General features: G+C 42.0%; 1 protein-coding gene across 3 annotated transcripts in view; it reads left to right on the forward strand.

Annotated features, from left to right (window-relative positions):
* LOC140494547 (SH2 domain-containing adapter protein F-like) overlaps window positions 1-22,732 on the forward strand; it is a 293,506-nt gene extending 270,774 nt beyond the window's left edge. For all 3 annotated transcript variants that reach the window (XM_072593833.1, XM_072593835.1, XM_072593834.1), the window contains one exon: window positions 21,828-22,732. In XM_072593833.1, coding sequence (XP_072449934.1) covers window positions 21,828-22,014 — 187 coding nt within the window. In that variant the 3' untranslated portion in view covers window positions 22,015-22,732. The remainder of the gene's footprint in view (window positions 1-21,827) is intronic.
* Window positions 22,733-26,237: the final 3,505 nt, after the last annotated feature.

The following is a 26,237-nucleotide window of genomic DNA, read 5'->3' on the forward strand; positions in this document are numbered from 1 at the left end:
AAGGGTCTGTTTCCATGCTGTATAACTCTATGACTTTATATAAACATCCACCTGCTCCTCATCGTCATCCTTCCCAGTCTGTAGTTTTTTAGATTAGATTAGATTACTTACAGTGTGGAAACAGGCCCTTCAGCCCAACAAGTCCACACCGACCTGCCGAAGCGGCAACCCGCCCATACATTTACCCCTTCACCTAACACTACGGGCAATTTAGCATGACCAATTCATCTAACCTGCACATCTTTGGACTGTGGGAGGAAACCAGAGCACCTGGGGGAAACCCACGCAGACACAGGGAGAATGTGCAAACTCCACACAGTTAGTCGCCTGAGGCAGGAATTGAACCCGGGTCTCTGGTGCTGTGAGGCAGCAGTGCTAACCACTATGCCACAGTGTTGCCCACACTTCTCTTAGCCCTCCTCAGATAACTCTGACCCACATGGGTTGACGTTTTATAACTCATTTCCAAAATCCCCTATAATTTTCTTGTGAGCGACACACTGGCGTGTTTTGTTTTTGCTGACAGAGTTCTCTGGAATTTTCCTGCATGTAGAGGGTCTGAGACTGTTGCATCAATGGTTTTTACTGAAGCAGCCAGGGGACAGCAGCCCTGAAATAAAACAGCTGCTGTTCAAAAGAAAAATGAGTAAGGATCAGGTTCATTGAAGCAAGGCATTTGTTTATTTTACAGTTGGTAATGTCAACAGGCAACAGTGGGAGAGAAAAATGAATTTATTTTCTGTGATTTACACAATAAAGCATGCTCTATTTTAAAAAAAAACCCATTGAAACCAAGCAATCGGAAAGTGATTCATGAAGTAATGCTGAAAATATGCAACAGCTCTGACAGCATCTGTGGAGAGAGAGAGCTTCTGTGCCAGGTCTGTAATGATGAACACTGAGACGCATCTTTTGCTGTGTTCCTTATCCTATTACCACATTTTAGCTTTGTACCGGATGCACTTTTGTCATTTAATCTTATCACCCCAACACACAGACTCTGCCTTTTGCGCTTCTTCCAACCCCCGCACCCTTTCACTTGCTGAAAATGTAACGTCTCTCATTTCTCCCACTTTTAATGAAAAGTCTACCCTGTAATATTAACCCTATTTTCTGGTAACTGATACTGCTTGTTCTGCTGCAGCATTTTCTGCTTCCATTTCATATTTCAAGTAAAATGGTGGCTCACAGCACCAGGGGCCCAGGTTCAGCTCCAGCCACAGATGTCTGTCTGAGGAGATTGCATGTTCTCTCCATGTCTAAAGGCAGGCAGGTTAGGTGGATTGGCCGTACTAAATTGTCCCATAGAGTGCCAGGTTGTGCAGGCTAGGAGGATTAGCCATGGGAAATGCGGTTTTACAGAGACTGGGTGGGCCTGGCTGGGATGCTGTTAGGAGGGTTGGTGTGGACAAATGGCCTGCTACTGCACTGTAGGCATTCTATGATTCATCCAGAGTAATTAGGTTCCACATTACCATGAGTAATTAGTGACCAATGCAGAGTTACGGTGGCCAGAGTGAATCTCATTCAGCTTTGGTATGTTGACAGTTGGTATTATTATGGTAAGCTCCATTCTCTGGAAATTCATCACAAACCATAATCTCCATGGCAACACAGTTAGGAAATTACATTGTTTTTTAAATTCTCACTCTTGTAATTAATAAATAGTCTCTCCTTACCCCTATCTCTGAAGTCCCCATATAGACTTACAACTCTCTGAGATATCAGTGCTCCTAGGGTTCTGACCTCATGTAGCCACAGTTTTCAATGCAGCATCATTGTTGGGCATTGTGTCAGCAGCCAATGCCCTAAACTTAGAAATTCCCATTTGTAATGGTTGCAATTTCCAACTCACTCTCTTTTAAGTAAATGCAAAATACTGTGGATGCTAGGAATCACAAAAAATGCTGGAGGGCACAGCAGGTCTGGCAGCACCTGTGGAGAGAGAAACAGAGTTAATGTTTTGAGTGGAAGAAGAATCGTACCAGGCTCAACATTTAAGTCCTGTTTTGCTCTCCACAAATGCTTTCAGACCTGCTGAGTTTTTCCAACATTCTCTGTGCTTGTTTCGCTTCTTTTAAGTCACTCTCTCAAATCCTAGCTCTTTGGCTCAGCAGTTAGTCACTGTTCCTAATGTCAGTTTACATGGCATGTCAAATGTTGTCTAATAAAGCCTTTGTGAATTGCCTTGAGACATTTTCATTATGTTCAAAGATGCTTGTTTTTGTCATGACCTCCATTATTTTGTGAAGGATTTGTAAAGCCTGTTCATGTGAGAACCAAATTACTGGCTAATATGGAATGGTGTCCCATAGCTCCAATAGAATTCTGAACACAATGTGTGACCAACACCAGCAGCTAAATTTACGTTGACACGTTGTCATTGGAGACAAGGGTTGAAATGACCAAATTTCACCTCAATTAGTTTACAAGAGTACCTAGTGCTCAAGTATCATGTAGTGTGTGAATTGCTCAAAATTTGAGCTTCGTGTCTTTAGTCCTGGATCTCAGACTTTGCTCAATAGCTGTGCAAGGTCCATAGTTAAGTATAGCTCAAACAGCACTCAAGAAATTTGACACCGTCCATGACAAAGCAGGCCACTTGACTGACACCATGTTCACCACCTTCAATATTTACTCCATCCATTCCGAATGCACCATGGTAGTGGTGTATATCATCTCCAAGATGTACTGCATCAATTCACCAAGGCTACTCTGACAGTATCTTTCAAGCGTTCATCCTCTGCCCTGTAGAAGGACACAGGCAACAGACACATGGGAGCACCGCCACCTACAACTACCCCTCCAAGCCACATACCATCCTGACTTGGAACTGTGTTGCATTTCTTCATTATCACCGGTGAAAATCCCTCCCTAATAGCACTGAGGGTGCACATACACACAATACACTGCAGTGGATCAAGAAGGTCACCCTCTCAAAAGGACAGATAATAAATGTTGTCCTAGCTAGTGACTCCTACAGCCTAGAAAAGAATCTTAAAAACATGTGAGAAATCTTGTATCACTGACCTGATCCAGGAATACTGAACATCAGCAGTTGGTGTCAGGAAATGATCTGCCTGTGGAGTCAGTCTCTGTATTTACTAGTGATGTGTGTATGTCAGCACATCTTCAAAGGCACCATGTAGCTATGAGATAATGTTTGTCTGAGAGTTACAGGAATTCCCTTAAGTGTATGAAAACACAAAACATTTACAAGCACTATACCTGTGATGGACTTCTACAGATGTAGATTGGTCTTTTCAATGCTTTAGAATGCAAAATAATTATTTTAATGTTGTTTATCGAGTACAGAATTGGGATAATTTTTCCCTTTGTACCACAGACAATATCTTCTCGAATGAGTTGTTTCCTGTATTGGATATAAAAAATACAGTGCTTGTATTGCTATTTTCTTGATTTATCAGTAACCTCTGTGCAGTGTGTCTGATGTTTAGGTTTTATTCCCTGTAAAGAAATATCTGCATTTATATAACACCTTTCGCAACTTCAGGATATCTCAAAGTGCTCTACAGTCAATGAAGTGCAGCCACTATTGTAATGTAGGAAATGGCACAGTCTCTTTGAACACAGCAAGTTTCCACAAAAAGCAGTAAAGTAAATGAGCAGATAATTGGTTTTAGTCATAAAGTTATTTACAGCGCAAAATAAACCCATTTGGTCCATCAAGTCCATGCTGGTTCCCCACAGAGCAGTCCATTTTAGCATTAACATAGCTTACCCACGATAAGTGAGGATCATAAAACTAATTGGCACTTGCAATGAACCCTATGGGCTCTATCGGTCACTGAAATATAGAGTGGTGTCAGATATAGCTTCCAAACACTTGCTGGACTGACCTTCAAGAAGCACCAACTGAGAAAACAACTCTCTCTTAAAAGTGACAGTAGGCAAGTCCTCAGGTTTACCTTTCATTGAACATCTTCAGGAGGTCTCCATGCTGCGAAAAATTTGATGCCATGAAATGGGAAATCAGCACGGATTCAATTGTCTGTTTGGCCTCAAATCCGTGCTGTAATGATTCTACACTCAGCATAATTTGTGACGGCTGTAATTTGATCATTTTGTGGTATATATACTTCAACTACAAGCCTTCTCCTAGCAGCTGAGTGAACATGGGTTTGCATTTATGGTAGCTTCCACTGTGATCATGTTCAATGCTCATGGCTTTGGACGGTATGATTATTCCTAAGGAGGAGCAATAGTGGGAAAGATCAGTCACAAGTAATGGGTTTGAATAGCTTCCAATTCTACAATACTCAACCCCTCCTTCTCTACCACCTCCCCACCCTCCCTCTTCAGGCCATGGCTTGTGTCTCATATTACACAACTGCCAGGAAGGGGTCAGGGTTTAAGATTACGAACTCTCTGGTTTGATATACTCCAGAGGATGTCATCACATCAGTTGTTAATGTATCCATCCTCTCAGTGCCAATTGGAAAGCAATTGGTCTCTTCATTACTCACTTGGATGACTCCTTTCCATCAATAAGTCCTTCTAAATTTCTCTAGAACTATATTTTAGTCATTAAAACAATAAGGCCATTCAGCCCTTTGAGCCTGCTGTACTATTCAATAGAATCATGGCGGATCTGACATTTCTCATGTCCACTTCCCTGCATTTTCCCTGTAAGCCTCGATTTTCCCTACTGATCTAGAATCTCTCCATCTCAGCCTTAAATATACACAAAGACTTTGTGGTAAGGAGTTCCAAACATTCACAACCCTCCGAGAAGAAATTCGCATCTCAAATTGGCGTCCTTTATTCTGAGACTATGCTCTCTAATCCTAGACTCTCCCATGAAGGAAAATATCCTCTCAGCATTCACCCTGATTCTTATCTTTAGACTTAATCTTGTCAAAATCATTTTAGAAGTTCAAATACAAAATATCTACTGGTTCCCCTTTATCCACTCTGATTGAGTCTTCCTCAAAAATGATGTTCTTTTACTTCCTTAATAATTTATTCTGATATTTTTCCAACAGTAGATGTTAGGCTAATTGGCCTATAGTTACCAACTTTTAGCCTCTCTCTCTCTTTGACTAAGGGTGTCACATGAGCAAACTTCCAATCCTCTAGCACTTCTCCATAATCCAATGATTTTTGGATCCACTATCTGTACAGCTATGCCTTTTAGGATCCTACTATGTAAGCACACAGAATAAACCATGAACTTTACCCCATTAGTTTGTTCAATGTTACTTTCTTAGTGTTGGTGAGGCCATTAATTCCTCCCTTGGATAAGTTGGCATGATGGCTCAGTGGTTAGCACTGCTACCTCTCTGCACCAGAGATCTGTGTTCAATTCCATCCTTGGGCGACTGTCAGTGTGGAGTTTGCACATTTTCCCTGTGTCTGAGTGTGTTTCCTCTCCTCCCACTGTCCAAAGATGTGTAGGTGAGGTGAATTGGTCACACTAAATTGCCCATAGTGTTCAGTGATGTGTAGACTGGGTGGGTTAACCATGGGAAATGCGGGGTAACATGGATGGGGATGGATTTGGGTGGGATACACTTTGGAGGGTTGGTGTGGACTTGATGGGCCAAATGGCTTGCTTCTACACTGTAGGGCTGCTATGATTCTTTAACATTAATGGGATGTTTGAAGTATCTTCCACCATGAATGGATTAGTAATTTAAAGTTTTTGAAAAAAAATTTGAAGAACCTATTTATTTTTAATGAATCTATCATGTTCTACTATGTTTACGCTTATGGTGGCACCTGTAAAGTAACTGATTGTTCTTGGATACGCCTGATAGTCTGTGAGGTTGACCATCTTGGTCAGCAATAAACCTACCATGTCTCTCGAATATCACTTTCCCATTCAGCAACAGGGACAGCATTCTGTTTCACTGTTCCCCACTTTGATCTAACTCAATTGGGGAAGTGACCATCGAGATATTTAAGCAAGTTGCCCTTGCTGCCAATGGCCTTGACTGTTAGTACTTTAATAAGTATAAAGGAACCACACAGGTATGAATGAGTGGCAAAATTCGTTAAGTATAAGAGGAATCAAAATCTAGTAAGGGTCAAATCTTACACAAAGGAGGAAAAAAACTGAGGAGGGCATCTAAAGATAGCATAAGCAAACGGCATTAACAGATCAGACATCATTCTCACTTTTCTGTTTCTGTGATGTTGATTAAGGGATAAGTATCAGCTAAGATAGTTGAGATAACTATGCAGCTTTGGAATAGTGACATGAATTATTTTATATCTGCCTACGGATATTTCCTCCATCCGTCATGGTGCATTATGTCTCACAGTCAGTCTGCCTTTAAAGATACTCATGATATTATCACTGCATCATAATAGATTACCTGAAGTTATAAAGATGTTATGCTGCATCTTAATTCTGATCACTTGAAGCATGATAGGCCTCTGGAAGCATACTCATCTCTTGTGACTGAATAGTTTAATATTTGTCCAGACACTTATGTGCCTGGGGAATGTAATGTTTGTCAGTTGTAATAAATGTCTGTTGCAGTCTTCAATACCACAATGTCCATGCTCAGTTTTTTATGTTATGGGAAATACTATAAGCATCGCTGCTTGGGTATAAATGTCCAGCTGGGGGCAAATTCACCCCACTTCACTGGAGTGCCAACTCTGGTTTTTATGTTCAAATTATGGGATTTGATTACACCTAAGTGTGTTACCCATTAAGTCACAGCTAAAATGCTACATAAGCATGAAGGTGAGTTGTTGCTCTTGTGTGCCAGACAAACTGTGTAGGAAGCCACTGGAATGGGAAACTGTCATATATCCTTTCACATTGAATGGTTAACTTCAGCCTATGTCGTTCCATGGGAACTAAAGTCAAAGTAGGTTTTGTCATTATAAGTGTCAAATTGTGAGATTCAAATGGTTGTTTTGCCTACACACAACGAATGAGGATTTGAGCTATACGGAGAGGCTGAACAAGCTGGGGCTGTTTTCCTTGGAGCATCGGAGGCTGAAGGGTGACATTATAGAGGTTTACAAAATTATGAGGAACATGGACAGCATAAATAGACAAAGTCTTTTCTCGGGGAGTGGGGGAGTCCAGAACTAGAGGGCATAAGTTTACGGTGACAGGGGAATGATATAAAAGAGACCTAAGGGGCAACTTTTTCATGCAGAGGGTGGTACGTTTATGGAATGAGCTGCCAGAGGAAGTGGTGGAGGCTGATACAATTGCAACATTTAAGAGGCATTTGGATGGGTATATTAGTAGGAAGCATTTGGAGGGATATGGGCCGGGTGCTGGCAGGTGGGACTAGATTGGGTTGGAATATCTGGTCAGCATGGACAGGTTAGACCGAAGGGTCTGTTTCCATGCTGTACATCTCTATGACTCTATCTACCTTCGCACCTTCTAGGTCCATGGGTTACGGTTGCAGCATTCCCCTTTCCCCAGGGGAGACAATAACTGGAAGGCAAATATGGCTTCATGCCTCCTGTTGTTCTACGGACTGATTCATTCACTTTAGCTTTCAGCTGTCACCACTCAGGCCAGGAGATTGCTCACATGAAAGGTCTGGTCCACTGCTGTCCATCCCTAAGGTTAGAGCTTTCAGAAACGCCAGCTTATGAATATTGCACAAAGCTGCTTATTGCAAATCCCTCCTAGTCAACTAGCTTCTCTCTGATGCCACATAAATGCCAAGTCTTTCTTAATTCTTGCAGATGGTTTACTGCACATGCTGAAGTAACGTGCACCATCTGCTTAACCCCTATTGATCTTATCCCAATGGCTTGGGTTCATAATAAAATGATTTTTCATCAGCCTCCAGTTGTTCAGATACCAAGAGTCTGCTTCCATTCTGTTGGAATGGGAACAGCTCCTCTGTAACCTACTTTTTAATTTGGTCATTTTGAAGGATCCCTTTGGCATCATTTCTACTGTATTATAAGTGGTACTTCAGGAAGGTGGCAGATGGTATCATTATTGCTAGGTAGAGGTGATGGCAGGAAGGGATTGAGTTTCTGCCAAATCTAGAAATCCACTCTCCATTGGCACATTTATATCTGCTGCTTCTGTAGCTGAAACTCAGCAAATTCAGCTTGATTGACTGTCTGCTGTGGCTCAGTGGTAACAGACTTGTCTCTGAATCACCATGTTCTGGATTCAAGGCCCAGGCTCAAATGCCAGGGCTGTGACGCTAGAAAAGTACTGAAGGAGCTGCCAGCTTTCAAACTGAGGTTCCCGCTACTCTCCTAAGTGGATGTAAAAGAGCCACAGCACCATTTCATAGAGGAATTTTGGGAATTATTCCAAGTGACGTAAAATCATACAGCACAAGCCAGGCCTTTCAACCTCTCGAGTCCTGGCCAACATTTATCCCACAGCATCTCAAGAAAATAGATTGTTGTCGTTTGTGAATTCCAAATTGGCTGCCCCAATTCCTACATGAAAGCAGTGACAACACTTCAAAAACTATTTGCTTGGCTGTGAAATGGAGCAGGAATGGAGAAGGGTTACACCTAAAATGTTGATTTCTCCACCTCCTGACGATGCCTGGCTTGCTTTGTTCTTCCAGCCTCCTTGTCTATCTTGGATTCCCGCATCTGCAGTGTTTTTGTCTGTCGCGAAGTGTTTGAGACATCCAGCAGTCAGGAAAAATGCTACATAAGTGCAAGGTTTTTTTTCTATTGTGAGTGGCTGGATTATAAAATCAGAGAGAGAATCACAACAGTGCAGAAAGAGGCCATTCGGCTCATCGGGTCTGCACTGATCTTCTGAAGAGCATCCCACACAGACCCAGCCCTATTCCCATAACACTGTATTTACAATGCCTAATTCACCTTCACTGCACATTCCTGGAAACAATGGGACAATTTAGCATGGCCAATTCACCTAATCTTCACATCTTTTGACTGTGGAATGAAACCATAGCACTGGGAAGAAACCCACGCAGACACAGGGAGAACGTGAGAACTGAGGCTGGAATCAAGCCTGAGTCCCTGGTGTTGTGAGGCAGCAGTGCTAACCACTGTGCCACCGACATGGAAGCATCTTGGCATTCTTGAGTCACCTTTTACCATAGGAAATCGTTCCATCACAAAGGCATTTTACAATGTGTTTCTGTTTCTAGGACACTTGCCCCCATGTGCTGAGAAAGACTAAGTCTTCTCTGCAGTTTTTCTGATTCTAGTTCAGTACATTCCCAGAAGTTTAATTATTTCCCGACTGGCCCACTCAGTCAAACAGTTTATTTTTCTCACTTTTCCATTTTGTTTTATAAATGAACAAAAGCGTTAGAAAGGAATTGAAAATCAATTTTTAATGCCCTTATGATTTTCTTTCTTGGCTTGCTTGCAGTAGCATCTAGCAAATTAATCTTTAATTCCATGTCAATTCTGGAGTGTTGACAACCCCAATACCCAGTGGCCATATTCCTTTGCTCTGTGTATTAATGGCAGAGAAGCAACAGAGGCCAGAGGGACATAGGGAAAGGTATCACGGCTAAAAGTAACAAACATTTTTTGACATATTGATGTCACTGCATTCGTGCTTGTTTTCCACTTCAAATTCTGAAGTGAGTTCACAAGAAATTTGAAAGTATGTTCCTGTTGATGAGATTGACATACCACCTAGTCTAAATTTCAGTGCATTTCCAGCACAAATGGCTTTGAGGAGAAATTCCAGTAAATATGATGGAGGCAAGTTCAATTGAGGCGTTCAAGAGGATGTTGGATATTGTTTTGGATGATAATGGTGTGCAGGGATTTGGGGAAAAGGCTGGGCATTGGATCTAGATTAGATTTCCTACAGTGTGGAAACAGGCCCTTCAGCCCAACAAGTCCACATCGACCCTCTGAAGAGTAACCCACCCAGACGCATTCCCCTACCCTGTATTTACCCCTGACTAATGCACCTAACATTATGGGCAATTTAGCATGGCCAATTCACCTGGCCTGTGGGAGGAAACCGGAGCACCCGGGAGGAACCCACGCAGACACATGGAGAATGTGCAAACTCCACACAGACAGTCGCCCAAGACTGGAATCGATCCCAGGTCCCTGGTCCTGTGAAGCAGCAGTGCTAACCACTGAGCCACTGTGTCACCCCTTTTGTAGAGCAAGTGCAGGCATGATGGGCCAAATGGCCTCCTTCTGCACTGTGACATTACTGTGAAATCCAGGTTGTTGCCTAATTTTGTTTCCATCAAATCTCTCATGAGGCTCCACCTTCCACTTTCATAAATTGAGTGAATCTTCATTGATAGAGTTAAGAGTGAGTCAAGACTGTCGGTCATTCATCTAAATAGTTCCACTGCTAAGTACATTTCCTGACACAGTGCTAAACTTGAAATGCATTCAGTACCCAGTTGTACCATCTGTTCATGTTAGCATCAGTGTCCCTGCTCCCAATAGCGAACTCCGTTAGGAAATACCAGCTTCGAGACATCAGGTCAGTGTCTGATTGGATGAGGAGCTAACCCATGCTTGGCTGTACAATACTTCTGAAATTGCTCCGAGGTTACAGCCAGTATGGATAGGACAGTGTATAAAATAAGATCAAAATATTGAGCTCAACAAACCCCTTTTTTTTTGTCAGATCAAATCCTTCTCACCGCTCCACTCACTCTCTCCTCCTCCTATTTCCCCCAAGGGTAGTAATAACTCTACAGAGTGACACCAATGCACTAATGAGATGATGAGTTGGGGGAGGGAAGTGGAAAGATTGTTTATGTTTTCTGTATTTTTATTGAAGGATTAATGATTAAAAGTGTACACTTGGGGGACTGTGTGCAATCTAATTACGTGCTGAATTATAGTGATGTACATTGAGTCAGCTCCATTAGACACGACTTCTGTCCAAAGCCTTGTTCTAAATACAGATTGTATCATCCATACTCTGAGCATTTGAACATCAATTTTAGGCTCAAGCATAACTACCATCTCCACAATATTCATTTACACTGCTGCTTATTGTTTGTTGTTAGTTTAAACATTTTATTATAGCTTCAGTCATAAAAGACTCAACTAACTCAATTCACCTCCTTGTTGGGGTGTAAAAACCACAAGTATTAGCAACCCATTTCTTAGATACCATAGTTAGTTATTCTTCAGCTGTGAGACTATGCTGCTGTTGGACCAAGGCCCATCTCTCAGCAACATCACTACTCCAATTGTCAGTAGAGCATATGTTTCTGCTTTTACTTTATTTTACCATTCATAGAGTCCCTACAGTGCAGAGAGTCCCATCGAGTCTACACTGGCCCTCCAAAGAACATCGCACCCTATCCCCATTTATTGTGGCTAATCTTATCTTGACTGCATATCCCTGGTCGCTTCAGAGCCAATCCACCTCACCTGCACATCTTTGGACTGTCGGAGGAAAGAGGAGCAGCCAGAGGAAATCCACACAGACACAAGAGAATGTGCAAATTCTGCACAGCCACTACAAAGCCCGAATCAAACCCGGGTTCCAGGCGCTGTGAGGCAGCAATACTAACTGCTGAGCTGCTGTGCCCTGACCATTAATGATCTCCCTCAGGTCTAGTCTCTCTCTGCCACCTCACTGAGGACAACCATAATACTCCCACCCTAATCCTAGTTGTGAATCATTAATAGAGCATAAAAGGCCATTCCTGGTCTGTGTAGCATATGGTTAAAGCAGGAAAATGGGTTTGAATTGACGGAATGTCTTTCACGACCTTAGGATGTGCCAAAATGCTTCACAGCCAAAGACATTGTTAATATGTAGGAAATGCAACAGTCGAATTTAGGTACAGCAAGTCCCGAGAAATGGCAATAACCAGATAATTGATATTTGTCTGCTGCACTTAAGGGGTAAGTGTGCAGTGTACTGGCCAGAGCTCCCTGCTCCCCTTCAACAAAATACCATGTTTAGCTCCACCTAAACCTCAACTTTCATGTCTTAACTAAAGAACAGCACCTCTGAAATCTAGCAAAAGCTGAGTGAGCAACTGAAAGAGCTGACAGGTCAAAATGGAAACTCAGATTAAACCCTATGAAATGCAAAATACATAATTACAGTGAAAGATCAAGGAGGTATTGACTTGTTGTGTAAGCTATGATCCTTGATTTTACCTAATGTTCAATTACATTCTATGCATGAAATGTTGAAGAGATTTAAATATTAATGGTACATGATTTATTTTGTACCGGTATCTGGGATTGCTTTGCTCTCAACCCCAGCTGCTGTTCTTTCTCTGCCTCCCCTCTGCCACTTGTGTTTCATAAATGCAGAGAAGATTCCAAGAATACTTTAAATGCAAGTAATTGGCATGTGTGAGAGGGCTCTCTTTGACAGCAAGCACTCATGCAGCTATGGTTTAAAAATAGGGTTTAGATTTCTTAATTTGAAAATAAAGTTAGACAATTGCAGAGCAAGAACTGGGAGCAGCAGAATTCAGATTCACATCATGCACGATTCTTCCCTGCCAAAGAAAGAGTCACATTTTCAAAAAATATGTTTTCACCCTCCTGCATAGCAAGATTATATATTCTTCTCCACTGTTTTTGCTAAAAAATCGATACACTTTCTTTTTATACTGCTCCAATATGAGTGTTGGATAAAATCCCTGTGTTGCAGAATTGGAAAATGCTCCCAGCATGGCCTTTTTATGGACCATGGTTAACACGTGTTGGATGAGCAGTGAATTCATGATTGAGCTGTCTAAAGCAACGGGACTACACATCGATTGAGTAATAGCCATTTGGAAACCATAACAAAACCAATTTAAGAAACAAAAAAGGAAAGCTGATACTGAAAATGTTATCCCTGGACATTATGTAGTTGAATGATTCAGAATAGCTTGGAGCAACTATCATAAATTTGGGTTTGAATGGCCCACCGTATACTTACCCGTTCAATTCATTCAATTTATGGTCAGCTTCTTAAACTTGCTCAAGAATGCAAATAACCAGACAGTCTATCCAATTTATATCTTGTCTTTTGCAAAGGGATAAATTTGGATACATTTCTCCTTGTGTATCCTAGAAGGTCAGAGTCGCAGCTCCAATTAACCCTGCTGTCCCATGTGTTGTTCGGTAGGTTTAGCACAGAGAAATCAAGACTGAGCTCTTTGTCTCTGCTTCCTGATCCAGGATTTTTAAATTAATAGAACATTCTCCTGACTGAGATCAGCTAATTTGGCACAAACCAGGAAATCAAAAACCACTCTATACTCCACACGGGTCTTCAATTGATAATTCGGTCATTTAAGAGAACCGGAGAGACTGGATGTCCCCTAGCAGAGCGCTTTAGGGAACATCTCCGGGACACCCGCACCAATCAACCACACTGCCCCGTGGCCCAACATTTCAACTCCCCCTCCCACTCTGCCGAGGACTTGGAGGTCCTGGGCCTCCTTCACCGCCGCTCCCTCACCATCAGACGCCTGGAGGAAGAACGCCTCGTCTTCCGCCTCAGAACACTTCAACCCCAAGGCAGCAATGTGGACTTCAACAGCTTCCTCATTTCCCCTTCCACCACCTCACTCTAGTTCCAAACTTCCAGCTCAGCACTATCCCCATGACTTGCCTTACCTGCCTATCTTCTTTTCCACCTATCCACTCCACCCTCCTCCCTGACCTATCTCCTTCATCCCCTCCCCCACTCACCCATTGTACTCTATGCTACTTTCTCCCCACCCCCACCCTCCTCTCGCTTATCTCTCCACCCTTCAGGCTCTCTGCCTTTATTCCTGATGAAGGGCTTTTGCCCGAAACATCGATTTTACTGTTTCTCGGATGCTGCCTGAACTACTGTGCTCTTCCAGCACCACTAATCCAGAATCTGGTTTCTAGCATCTGCAGTCATTGTTTTTACCCATTTAAGAGAACCGTGTCTGTTTCTAGTTTATCCAATAAATATTTGTTCATAGGATGTGGATGTTGGTGGCCAGACCAGTATCTAGTGCCCATCCCTAATTGCCCAGAGGGTAGTTAAGAGTCAACCACAGAGCTATAGGTCTGGAGTCACTTGTAGGCCATGCCATGAACAGATGCAGAAAATAATCAAAAAAGCTAATGGAATGTTGGCCTTTATAAAGCCAGCAAAGGACTTGAGTGTAAGGGTGCAAAATTTAGGCTACAGTGATACAAGACCCTGGTTAGACCCCACTGTGAGCAGATCTGGGCATCACACCTTAGAATGGATATATTGGCCTAAGAGGAGATACAATCTAGTTTTACAAAAATGATACCTGGATTTCAGGTTGTGAGGAAAGAATACACAGCATAGGCCTGTTCTGAATTTAGAAGGTTAAGGGGTGATATGATCAAAGTCTTCAAAATGTTAATAGAAAAAGACAGGGTAATAAAGATAAAATATTTCCCACTGGTTGGCGATTCCAGACCTAGGAAACGTAGTCTGAGCATTAGGGCCAGACAGTTCAGGAGAAATGTGAGGAAGCACGTCTACAAAGAAAAGGTGGTAAATATTTGGAACTCTCTTCCTCAAATGGTAATAGATGCTAGATCAGTTGCTAATTTTAAATCTGCGATAGATAAATTCTTAAGACAAAGGTCACAGGCTCAAGAGCTGTATGACCTGCTCTTGTTCTTGGGTTCCTTTGTAGTAGGTAAAGAAGACAGAATTCTCTCCTTAGGGACATTAGTGAACCAGGTGGATTTTGGCAGCATTGATAGTGTCTACATGATTGGCATTAAGCTTTTAATTCCAGACGTTATTGATTTCAGATTCCACTATCTGCCATAGTTAGGCCTCAGAACATCATCCTGTGGCTCTTGGTTTCTCATCTATTAACATTCCCACTACATCTCTCTCCTCCCCAATATTGTTGTCCTCCAGTGTAATATGGTGAACTTATAATTAACTAAGAGAGTTAGCTTTAATTTCCAACAAAATACTGATTTAGTTTTATGTTACAAAGTCAATGTGGAAATGTTCCAGGACAGTAGCATGAGAGAACTCAATACACCTGACATGGACAAATCTGACCAGCAATGCTGACCTTCCATACATCCTACTGTTTCTACAATGATCTATCTAATGTGCTTTGAAGATAGGAAAAGCGTTTGTACAATATGTTTAATGACGTGAGTTCATTCCAGAGGTTAGCAACAAGTGAAGCTCTTAGGAGATATAGTTATGATTGCATCTACAAGATGCACTGCAGTAACTCATCTTGGCTCCTTGAATAGAACCTTCTTAACCCATGATCTCTACCACTTTGAAGGGCAAGCACAGCTGATACATGGAAACACCAGCTCCTACAAGCTTCCCTCCAAGTCACATCCCACTGTAAATTGGCAATATATTAGCCTTGCTTCATTATCACTGAGTTAAAATCTTAGAACTCCTTTCTTAGCTGCACTGTGGGTTTATCTCCTACCTAATGGATTGCAGTGGTTCAAGAAAGCAACATGTCATCAAGGGCAATTAGAGCTGGGTAATAACAGCCAGTGATGTCACATCCTGCGTACAATATTTATAAAAATTGTAATATAGGAAACAGGGTAGCTGATCGCTGCACAGCAACTAACAAAAACAGAATTTAAATAAATGACCATATAATTTAAGTAATGAATTTTGAGAGGTAAATGTTGTCCAGGGTATATAAAGTGAATGTCTGTACTCTTCTGACTTGGGAATTATTACAACACTTGAGAGGGCAAATGGACTTTCAGTACAACATCACCTGAAATGGAACTTATAGAGGTTTATAAAATCACGAGGGGCCTGGATAGGGTACGTAAACAAGGTCGTTTCCCTTGGGTGGGGGAGTCCAGAAATAGAGGGCATCGGTTTAAAGTGAGAGGGGAAAGATTTAAAAGGGACCTAAGGGACAACTTTTTCAAGCACAGGATAGTGCGTGTATGGAATGAGCAACCAGAGAAATGGGTGGAGGCTGGTATAATTACAACATTAAAGGGCGTCTGGATGGATATATGAATAGGAAAGGCTTAGAGGGATATGGACAAAGTGCTGGCAAATGGGACAAGATTAATTGAGGATATCTGGTCGGCATGGACAAGTTGGACTGAAGGGTCTGTTTCCATGTTGTACATCTCTCTGACTCTAAGTACGACCAACTGGTTCACAGGAATGAGTGCCATTAATTGAGTTGTCACTGACATGAGTTACAGCAGACAAGTTATTGGACAATTCTTGAAAATGCTGGGATTTTTTATTCATTCAAAAGACATGGGTGTGTCTGGCTATGTCAGCATTTATAACCCACCCTTAATTGCCCAGAGAGCAGTTAAAAGTCAACCACATTGCTGTGGGTCTAGAGTCACATGTAGATCAGACCGTGTAAGGACAGCAGTTTCCCTCCCTTAAAGACATTAGTGAACCGTTGTTTTTCAACTACTGCAACCCAAACTATTCCTTTCATTATGCACCCTTCCCATGATCATTGTATCTTCCTCTGTTTCGTATATCTATGTAACTTCCCATCAATAGTGTAATGATGCCTCCCTCAAATCTTTGCATGCCATAACCCCTCTGCTTGTTCTATAGTTATAGTTTTAAATGGATGATCCTCACAAATAACCTCACAAGCGCAGGGAATACTGTTGTACTATTCATCTTAAAATGTTATCAAATTCAAAGCATAGGTATGTTTTCTTTGTCAACTAAGACCCGGTTGTCCCACACAATAAAATCCCAGATAATTGGAATAAAGCTAGCAATCATAAAGGTCCATGTACAAGTGAGTAAGCTCCTCTAGCTAGATCCCCTGTGTGCTGATTGAGACAGGCATTAACAAGTTTATTTAGAATGAATCTCTAAATCCCTGCTCGTTACTAATCCTTTATAAGACTTGCAGTGAACCCTCACTGAACTATCAATGGCAGACTAATACTTAATTTGACACAAGTTGTGGTGCTTAATTATAGATCCTATAAATATCCATTTAATTTCCAAAGCATTAGCCTTCATAATTCATTAACTTTCCAGTTACATTTCATTTTCTTCCTTTGCATCAATAATATTGCCATTTTTTTTCTGAACCCACTGTTTCATACCAGGTTGTGGTTCCAGAGCTGACAATATTTTAAGGTAAGCTCACCCAAGGGCAATCTTGACAGAGAGTCCTGTCAGGCTACTTGATCATGGATCATTGTTCAGTCCATCCTATCTTAAAATATGCCATATACCCTTGTGCTCTGCTCTTCAATATGGATTACTCAATGCTGGTCAGAAGTGGGATAAGATTAGGTTTAGAGTCATAAAGATGTATAGCACGTGAACTGTCCCTTCAGTCCAACTTGTCCATGCTGACCAGATATCCTAAACCGATCTGGTCCCATTTGCCAGCAATTGGCCCATATCCTTCTATCCCCTTCCTATTCATATACCCATCCATATGCCTTTTAAATGTTGTAATTATACCAGCCTCCACCACTTTTGGCAGTTCATTCCATACACATACCATCCTCTGCCTGAAAATGCCCCCACTCAACTTAAACCTATGTCATTTAGTTTTGGACTCCCCTACCCTGGGAAAAACACCTTGGCATTTTACCCTATCTATACCCCTCATGATTTTGTAAACCTCTATAAGGTTACCTCACAGCCTCTGACGCTCCAGGGAAAATAGCCTCAGCCTATTCAACCTCTCTCTGTAGCTCAACCCTGGCAACATGCTTGTAACTCTTTTCTGAACCCTTTCTAGTTTCACAACATCTTTTCTATAGCAGGGAGAGCAGAATTGAACACAGTATTCCAAAAGTGTATTGCAGTAGGATTTAGTGCCTGATTTTGCACCTTTGTTGCCCAGGAATATTGAGTACAAATGATAGTCCCCTTCCGTTAAAGGGTAAAGGAGGCTTTGCTTCAGAGAATGAATGGGGCAGGCATTTGAGTTCTCTTGAATTGAAATCTTTTTCAGGTGAAGTGGTACATGTTCACAGTCCAGTCCATCATCAAGGGTGAAAGGAGTGGAAGAGAAGGTCAAATGAAGCAGTAAGCAGTGGTGAATGCCACAAGATGAGGTGATTAATACTGTCAGCTGCAACTGATAATTCCTTTTTCCTATTTCCACAAAATTGGATTTTCCCTTGTACTGGATGGGGTAAAGCAGAGCAGGTGGATTGACTCAAATCTATGGTCACTTCACTGCAGCCAAGTTTGGGCATTCTCAGGGGAAGGTTTCCACTTAATGCTCTTTATAGTAAAGTCATAAATGCAGTCCCTTTATAACAGTTGTGATTTCTCTGTAGATACCATGTACAGCAGATTGCCCCTTCACTTCAGTCAACATATTTATATCATTGTTCACCAACTGCAACAGAGAAATATTCAAACAAGTCGCACCACACAGTAGGTAGGCGGTTCCAAACACTGTAATGTTTCAATTGTTGGCCTTTTTTTCTATTTCTTTATATGTAATCGGAGGAAGAAATTAGCAGTTGCAGCTGCAAGTATTAATCACCTCACCTTTGGACATTCATTACTGCTTCTCTGTGCCTGGAAAACAGTTATAAATTTATGTAGATACAATGGTAACCCTTCCAAATTGATGAGGCGGTTTATTGGCACAAGCAGTGTTGTACTAGGCAACTTACAAGCCATTATATATGAGGCCAGCTTTCAAGCCAACAAATGGTGACTTTGTATACTTGCTCCTGCCACCAAGATGAAAGATGGCAAGGGAAAAGCATTAGAAATAATTCCCTTTGGTTAGTCAGGTGTCTAATACATGTGGAAACTCATCAAGGTGTTTAACGCATTCTAAACTGATAAAGCCACTAGATCTCCCAACTGGGGGACTGTGCATTGCATCCCAATTAAAATCAATAAAAATTATAATTGTCTGCGTTCTACAAATCCCAGAGAGTCCCCTTCACCAAATCATTACCAATGTGGAGATGATGCCACCTTCCCCCAATATGACAGCAGTCACTATGGAGTATATTGGTGAATAAAGTGAGCAATTGTACAGTAAAACTTTGAATCTGGTTCCATGTAATAAGGGTCCTAATGATAAAACTTATAGAATTTCAGGATTGATTGTCATTGAAATTTAATTACAATGAAGTCCATGTTTACACAAGTTTAGTTTGAACTATTGTTGTTTTAAATTCTGATACCAGTCAACAATAATGAAATACTGTTGTGCACTTTGGTTTTGAAGTTGCAAATGTTTTTATTTTGCTTAATTGGAGTCATATATAAGCAGATATAGCCTATACCAAGTCCACCAATGGAGACTGAAATTCAGGACTGTTACATAACTCTCAGCAACCCATTTAGGGACTGTGCTTTTTCAAGTAAGATCAGAAAGTGTGGGTGGATTGAATGGTAATTTTAACTCTGGACGATGACCAGTACCAAACTAGCCACCCATTTTACACATGGTACAATTCTCCTTTACATTGTTTTCAAGGTGTAACAAGTTACAAATTTAAAGTCAGCTATTTTATATATCCTCCCGAATTAGTGGCAAGAGTTAATAAGCTATTGAATGATAGAAATTTCCAAAAACACTCAGTATGGTCGCTGTCTTATATATGTACAGGGCCACTTTCCCGCATGCTCGGAACTCAGCATGATTACTTTTTAATTATTGAAAGAAGTTGTGGTTACAAAATAAGTTTATCCAATGTTTTTCTTTCTTGTCCATCTATTTGACTTTATTGCCAACAAAATAAAATCAGAAGAATGATGAATGATATCATTTAACTGTAATGCTGACCAGCACCACTTTGACAAACTGTTATTTGGCAAAACAGTGGTGCCAATGAGCTGGTGGACCTACCCATACCAAAAGGCAGCAAGGTACATCTCTGTGACTCTGTGACACAATGGAATTTTTCCATAGTACCCTAATGGTTTAATGGACTCTGGGGCTGTTTTCCCAGGAGCATCGGACACTGAGTGATGACCTTATAGAAGGTTACAAAATTATGAGGGGCATGGACAAGATAAAGAGACAGAGTCTTTTCCCTGGGGTCGGGAATCCAGAACTCGAGGGCATAGGTTTAGGGTGAGAGGAGGAAGATATAAAAGAGACCTAAGAGGCAACCTTTTCACACAGAGGGTGGTACGTATATGGAATGAGCTGCCAGAGGAAGTGGTGGAGGCTGGTACAATTGCAACATTTAAAAGGCATTTGGATGGGTATATGAATAGGAAAGGTTTCGAGGGACATGGGCCGGGTGCTGGCAGGTGGGACTAGATTGGGTTGGGCTATCTAGTCGGCATGGATGGGTTGGACCGAAGGGTCTGTTTTCATGCTGTATACCTCTATGACTCTACTGGTAGAGTTAATAGAATGGTCAAGTAGTTTGATATTGACCCCCTAAGGGCTATTATACTTTATATGGTTTTATGCCTCTTGTGAATGAGGGAAGATATCCTACAAGTATGCCTGATGCATAGTGTTATCATCTCCATAGAGACCAATAATTTTGAAAAGACATTCAAATTTCCAGTTAATAGTGGACAACACGAGGAGATTTTATGTTTTAAAACTTTTACTGGAACAAAAAAATTAAATGAACCAATGCCTAAATCCTAAAGCATTGATACTTTAAACAGAATCAGAACAAAGTATTTAACACAGCTGAAGAACCCACTTTCTGCCAGAAGCGATGTTGCCCTTTAAGTAGACATTAAGTGATCCAAACTTATTCTTATCTCCAAGAGTTTGAGCTTTTCCTTTCCCAAATGGGAAACTTTTAATGTCAGACTGCCTTTTCTGGTGTGAGATTTCCTGGACACATACCGCTCTAGCTAAAGTGGACAAATCTTCCAGCCTCCTCCAATCTGACCTTCCCCTTCTCCAGGCATTCAATTTGAAGGGCTTTTGCCTGAAACGTCAATTTTTCCTACTCCTCGGATGCTGCCTGACCTGCTGTGCTTTTCCAGCACCACTCTAATCTAGACTCTGGTTTCCAGCATCTGCAGTCCTTGTTTTTACCTACTTCACAAGAGCGTTGCGGGTAATACATTAGCCTGTATAGAGAATTGGCTAACCAATTGTCCTTTACTTTGTCTTCAGTCAGGTAATGTATAACCAGTCAAAAGTGGGTACTGCAGATGCTGGAGATTAGAGTCAAGATTAGAGTAGTGCTGGAAAAGCACAGCAGGTCAGGCAGCTGGAAAATCAGGCAAAAACCCTTCATCGGGAATGTTATTCCTGATGAAGGGCTTTTGCCTGAAATGTCAATTTTCCTGCTCCTTGGATGCTGCCTGACCTGTTGTGCTTTTCCAGCACTACTCTAATCCTGAGTCTAATGTATAACCAGTGTCAAATCTAAAATCATCTAAGTTAATGTTACTCATAGCAAGAGTTAACAGGCTATTGAATAACAGAGGTTTCCAAAAAACGCCCAATATGGTCCCTGTCTTAGAAACCAGAGATGTGGGATAAAGGACAAATTTACAGATGGCAATCTGTAGCTAGTTGAGTGTTACATGGAGCAGTGCTGGGACCACAACTACGATAATGACTTGGATGATAGAAGTAAATGGACTATCTGTAGATGACACAAAAATAGTTAGGAAAGCAAGTGATGAGGATGATTTCCAAAAGGTTTTACATCACAAGCTATCCCTGGCCTTCACTTTCACTAGCAACATCAGGGAGGCTCCAGGCCAAATGTGTGACCAGCTCTTGTGTAAATTGCCTTGTTTTGTAATATACTAAAGGTCAATTCAGCCACAATTCAAAGTGCACTGGAAATGATGACAAACACAGTTTGAATGTACATATATTTAATGTTTCTGGGATTGCTATTCAGTTTACCAACAAGAAAGGTGTAGATTTTTCTTGTTCAGCTGATGCTATCCACCACTTCATAACCCTCGCCCCACTCCTAATTTGTAACTTCTAATTCATCCTTATTTTTGGCACCTTTCTTTTTCTCTGCAGAAGCAGCCAAGGATACATGCATATGAAATTCAGCAAAACAAAAGACTGCAAGTACATTCTCGGCCAGAACAGCCCACCGTTTGACAGTATTCCAGAGGTCATAAACCACTACACGAGCCACAAGCTGCCAATTAAAGGGGCTGAACATCTCTCCTTGCAGTTTCCTGTGATGGTACAAACACTGTGACTGGACCACAGGCAAGCTGCCTGAAGCACGGCAGTGAAAAGGAAAACAAATCTGTGTGGGGATAACGAAGAAGGCTAATCTTAGTGGAATGTCAACAAGCATTTCAGTTAACCTTGCCTACGATACTGAATTGAATACAGCGCAGAGCTCCGAGTCTGGCTGTGATATAATTACAGGCCAGAGCTGTTGGCAAACTCATTTCCTGGGACTCTATTTCAAACATTGTGGTGAATTGGATCATGAATGTCACTGAACTCACATGTGTAAGGCTGTGTTCACTCATTTAACTTGGGGAATATGTGGAATTAATCTTATTCTTCCTGTGGGTCTGCCACCCCTCTCCTCCTCAATACAACACAACAAGCCCCTGCCATTCTCTATACATCACCCAACTGGGCATGTGTGCCAGCCTCACTGCTGTATTTTAGGCTGCTTGTTTCTTCATGAGGACATCATCAGCGTGGCTTCATCTGACATCTTGCGTTCACGCAGAAAGGGGTGAGAGTTGCTGGTTAGTGACTTGGAGAGGCATATCCATGATCGGAATAGCCCCTGCCATCTCCTGGCACAAGGGGCATTGAAATCAAGTGTTATGCCCTACCCTGACTGAGCTTGCCTTTCTTAGCACCAACCAGGGATCGAACTTGGGATATTTCTGGTCTTTGTGACTCAATACCACACTGTACAGTTCTCCAGTCAAATGAAATATTGAGAGGGTGCGGGGGGGAGGGGGGGCGGGGGGGACAGTATTGGGAGTAGGTGGTGGGGGCGGGGGGAAACAGGGGAATTGTGGTTGTATTGGCATGGAATGTCTTCAGGCTCCAGTGAGATATGTGCTTTCTATTTTCAATAACATTTTCTGTAAATATCCAATACTTTTTTTTTTACATAAAATATGCTTGGAAGAAATGTCTGAATACATAATTCACAAATGAGGCTTCAGCACAGAGTGTTCTGTGCAGAGATTTTAAGAAATGATGGTGATCATAGCAATTATTATGTGAGAACAAAGTGAGTAATGAGGTCATTACTGAAAGCATTTCCTGCTGCTTTGGGCAACAGAACGTTTACAAATCCCTCCTTTTGTTTAAATCCAACCTTTCCAGCCTGGCCATTAGACACTCACACTAAAGATTTTTCTTGTGATTTCATCTTTTCCACCTCTCTCCCTCTGTGGCTGATGCCTTTCTGACTAGTCCTCTCTGTATGTGCCTCTCCTATCCTCTATGCCTCCTTTGCCCTCCCATCCATACACCATTATTTTCTATTTTTCCCTCACCACTGCTGTCTAATAGATGTGACTGTCCTTCCTTCTCTCTGTTTTTACTTCCCTTTTTACTTCCATGGTGGCTCAGTGGTTAACATTGTTGCCTCACAGCACCAGGGAACTGGGTTCGATTCCATCCTGGGGCGACTATGTGGAGTTTATACATTCTTCCCTGTTTGCGTAGGTGTGCTTCAGTTTCCTCCCACAGTCCAAAGATGTACAGGTTAGGTGGATTGGCCATGGGAAATTGCCCCATAATGTTCAGGGATGTGTACATTAGGTGAGTTATCCTTGCAAAATGTAGGATAACCGGGATAGGGGTCTTGATGGGATGTTCTTCGGAGGGTTGGTGTGGACTTGTTGGGCTGAATCGCCTGTTTCTGCATCTTAGAGATTCTAAAAAGGTCTAATGACTTATTCCCTCCACCTTCTTTCTTCCTGACTGTATGCAGCTTTTGATTCTCTCCATATCTTGGGCTGGAATTTTAAAGACTTCCTTTTTCACTTTGGAGTGGCACGGTGGCTCAGTGGTTAGCACTGGTGCCTCACAGTGTCAGGGACCTGGGTTTGATTCCAGCCTCAGGCAACTGTGTCTGAGTGGAGTTTGTACATTCCCCCTGTGTCTGCATGGGTTTCCTTCCACAGTCCAAAGATGGGCAGGCTAGGTGGAGTAGCCATGGGAAATGCAAGGTTACAGGGATGTGGTAGGGCAGGGATCTGGCTGGGATGGTCTTCTGAGGGTTGGTGTGGACTCAGTGGACTGAATGGCCTGCTTCCACATTGTAGGGATTCTATGATTCTGAGGAGCCTTATAATTTAGAGATAGGGTGGAACATAAAGATCTTTCTGACATCCTGCCGTTGTCCCAACTAGGTCCAGAGATCACAGGCTTCATTCCCCACTGCCAATTAAGGCACTTAAGAGGGCAATTAATGGATGTGTAGGGGGTTCAAATCTTGGGGAACTTGCCTTGTTGAAAGCCTGAAAAGCAAATCTTTTTGAGGGTGGTGGGGTGTTAGCAATTAAACTCCACACTCAGGTGGCTACATTACCATTGGAAGCCACTACCTCCACACAGGTGCTGTTGAGTAAGTCAAAATGGTCATAAACCCAACAAAAGTCACCCATTGAGCCAACCAAGTCAAGCTCCACCATTCAGTGAGATCATGGTTGATCTGATAAACTCAAAACCACTTTCCTACCTTTTTCCTATAGCCTTTCTCAGTCTTGAATATTTTTTAATAATCCAGCCTCACTGTTTTCCCAGAAGAGAAATTCTTCCTCATCTCTGAACTAAATGGACGACCCCTTACTCTGAGATGATGCTTTCCAATCCTAGTTGTACCCAACAAGGGGAAACAACCTCTCTACATCAAGCCTAGCCTCTGATTGGTCAGCAGTTCCTTAGGAGGGAGGGCATTGGTCATTGTTCCTAGGAATTGTCTATTGCTGCCCAGTTAAGTTCATGATCGGTCATAGAGTCATATAACTCCGAAACAGACCCTTCGGCCCACCTCGTCCATGTTGAACATAATCCCAAATTAAACTGGTCTCACTTCCCTGCATTTGACCCATATTCCTCTGAACCTTTCCTATTTGTATACCTGTCTAAATTGCCTTTTAAATGTTGTAACTATACCTGCATCTACCACTTCCCCCAGCAGTTCATTCCACATACGTACCACCCTCTTAGTGAAAATGCTGGCCTTCAGGTCCCTTTTAAGTCTTTCTCCTTTCACCTTAAAAGGTTTGTCCCCTAGTTTTGAACACCTCCACCCTAGAGAAAAGACCTATGCTATTCACCTAATCTATGCCCATGATGATTTTATAAACTTCGATAAGGTCACCCCTCAACCTCCTATGCTCCAGTGAAGAAAGGTCTACTTGCGACATTGCTTAAAAGAACTATGTACCTGAATCCCTAGGTGTCTCTATTCCAGAACACTACCCAGGGTCCTACCATTAAGTCCTGCCCTTGCTCATTTCACCAAAATGCAATATTTTGCATTTACCCAAATTAAGCTCCAACTGTCACTCCTCAGCCTGATGACCCAATTGATCAAGATCTTTCTGTAATCTGAGATAACCTTCTTCACTGTCACTATACCATCAACTTTAGTGTTATCCACAAACTTACTAATCATGTCTCCTAAATTCTCAATCAAAACATTTCTATAAATGACAAACAAAAGTGGACCCAGTACTGATCCCTGTGGAACACTGCTGGTCACAGGCCTCCAGTCCAAAAAAAACCCTTCACCACCATCGCCTTTTTTTTCTACCCCCAAGCCAATTTTGTATTTATTTGGCAAACTCTACCAGAATCCCATGTGATCTAACTTTACTAATCAGTCTACCATGTTAAAGCTTTAATAAAGTCGCTGTAGGAAAGATCTACTGCTTTACCCTCATCAATCTTTTTGGTCACATCAAGTTTGTGAGACCCGGTTTCCCATGCAAAAAGCCATGCTGACTATCCCTAGTCAGGCCTTGTCTTTCCACATGCAAGTCTTTACTCAGAGAGTAGTAGGGGTGTGGAATGCCCTGCCTGCAACAGTAGTCGACTTACCAACTTTTAAGTGGTCATTGCATAAATATATGGATGATAATGGAATAGTGTAGGTGAGATGGACTTTAGATTGGATTCACAGGTCGGCACAACATCAGGGGCTGAAGGGCCTGTACTGCGTTGTAATGTTTTATGTAAATCCTATCTCTCAGAAACCCCTCCAGCAACTTACCCACCACTGATGTCAGACTCACAGGTCTATAATTCGCAGGCTTCTCCTTACAGCCTTTCATAAATAAAGGCACAGCATTAGCCACCCTCCAATCCTCCAGCACTGCACCCGTATTTGCTAGAGGCCCCACAATGTTGTTATTTGTCAGGCTCTCTTGAAAATATGCAGCCAAGGGGCTCTAACACTCTCCAGATGACTGGTGAGGCTTCCGTTGC

The sequence above is a fragment of the Chiloscyllium punctatum genome, chromosome 24, assembly GCF_047496795.1.
Source record: "Chiloscyllium punctatum isolate Juve2018m chromosome 24, sChiPun1.3, whole genome shotgun sequence".
Taxonomy (NCBI): Eukaryota; Metazoa; Chordata; class Chondrichthyes; order Orectolobiformes; family Hemiscylliidae; genus Chiloscyllium; species Chiloscyllium punctatum.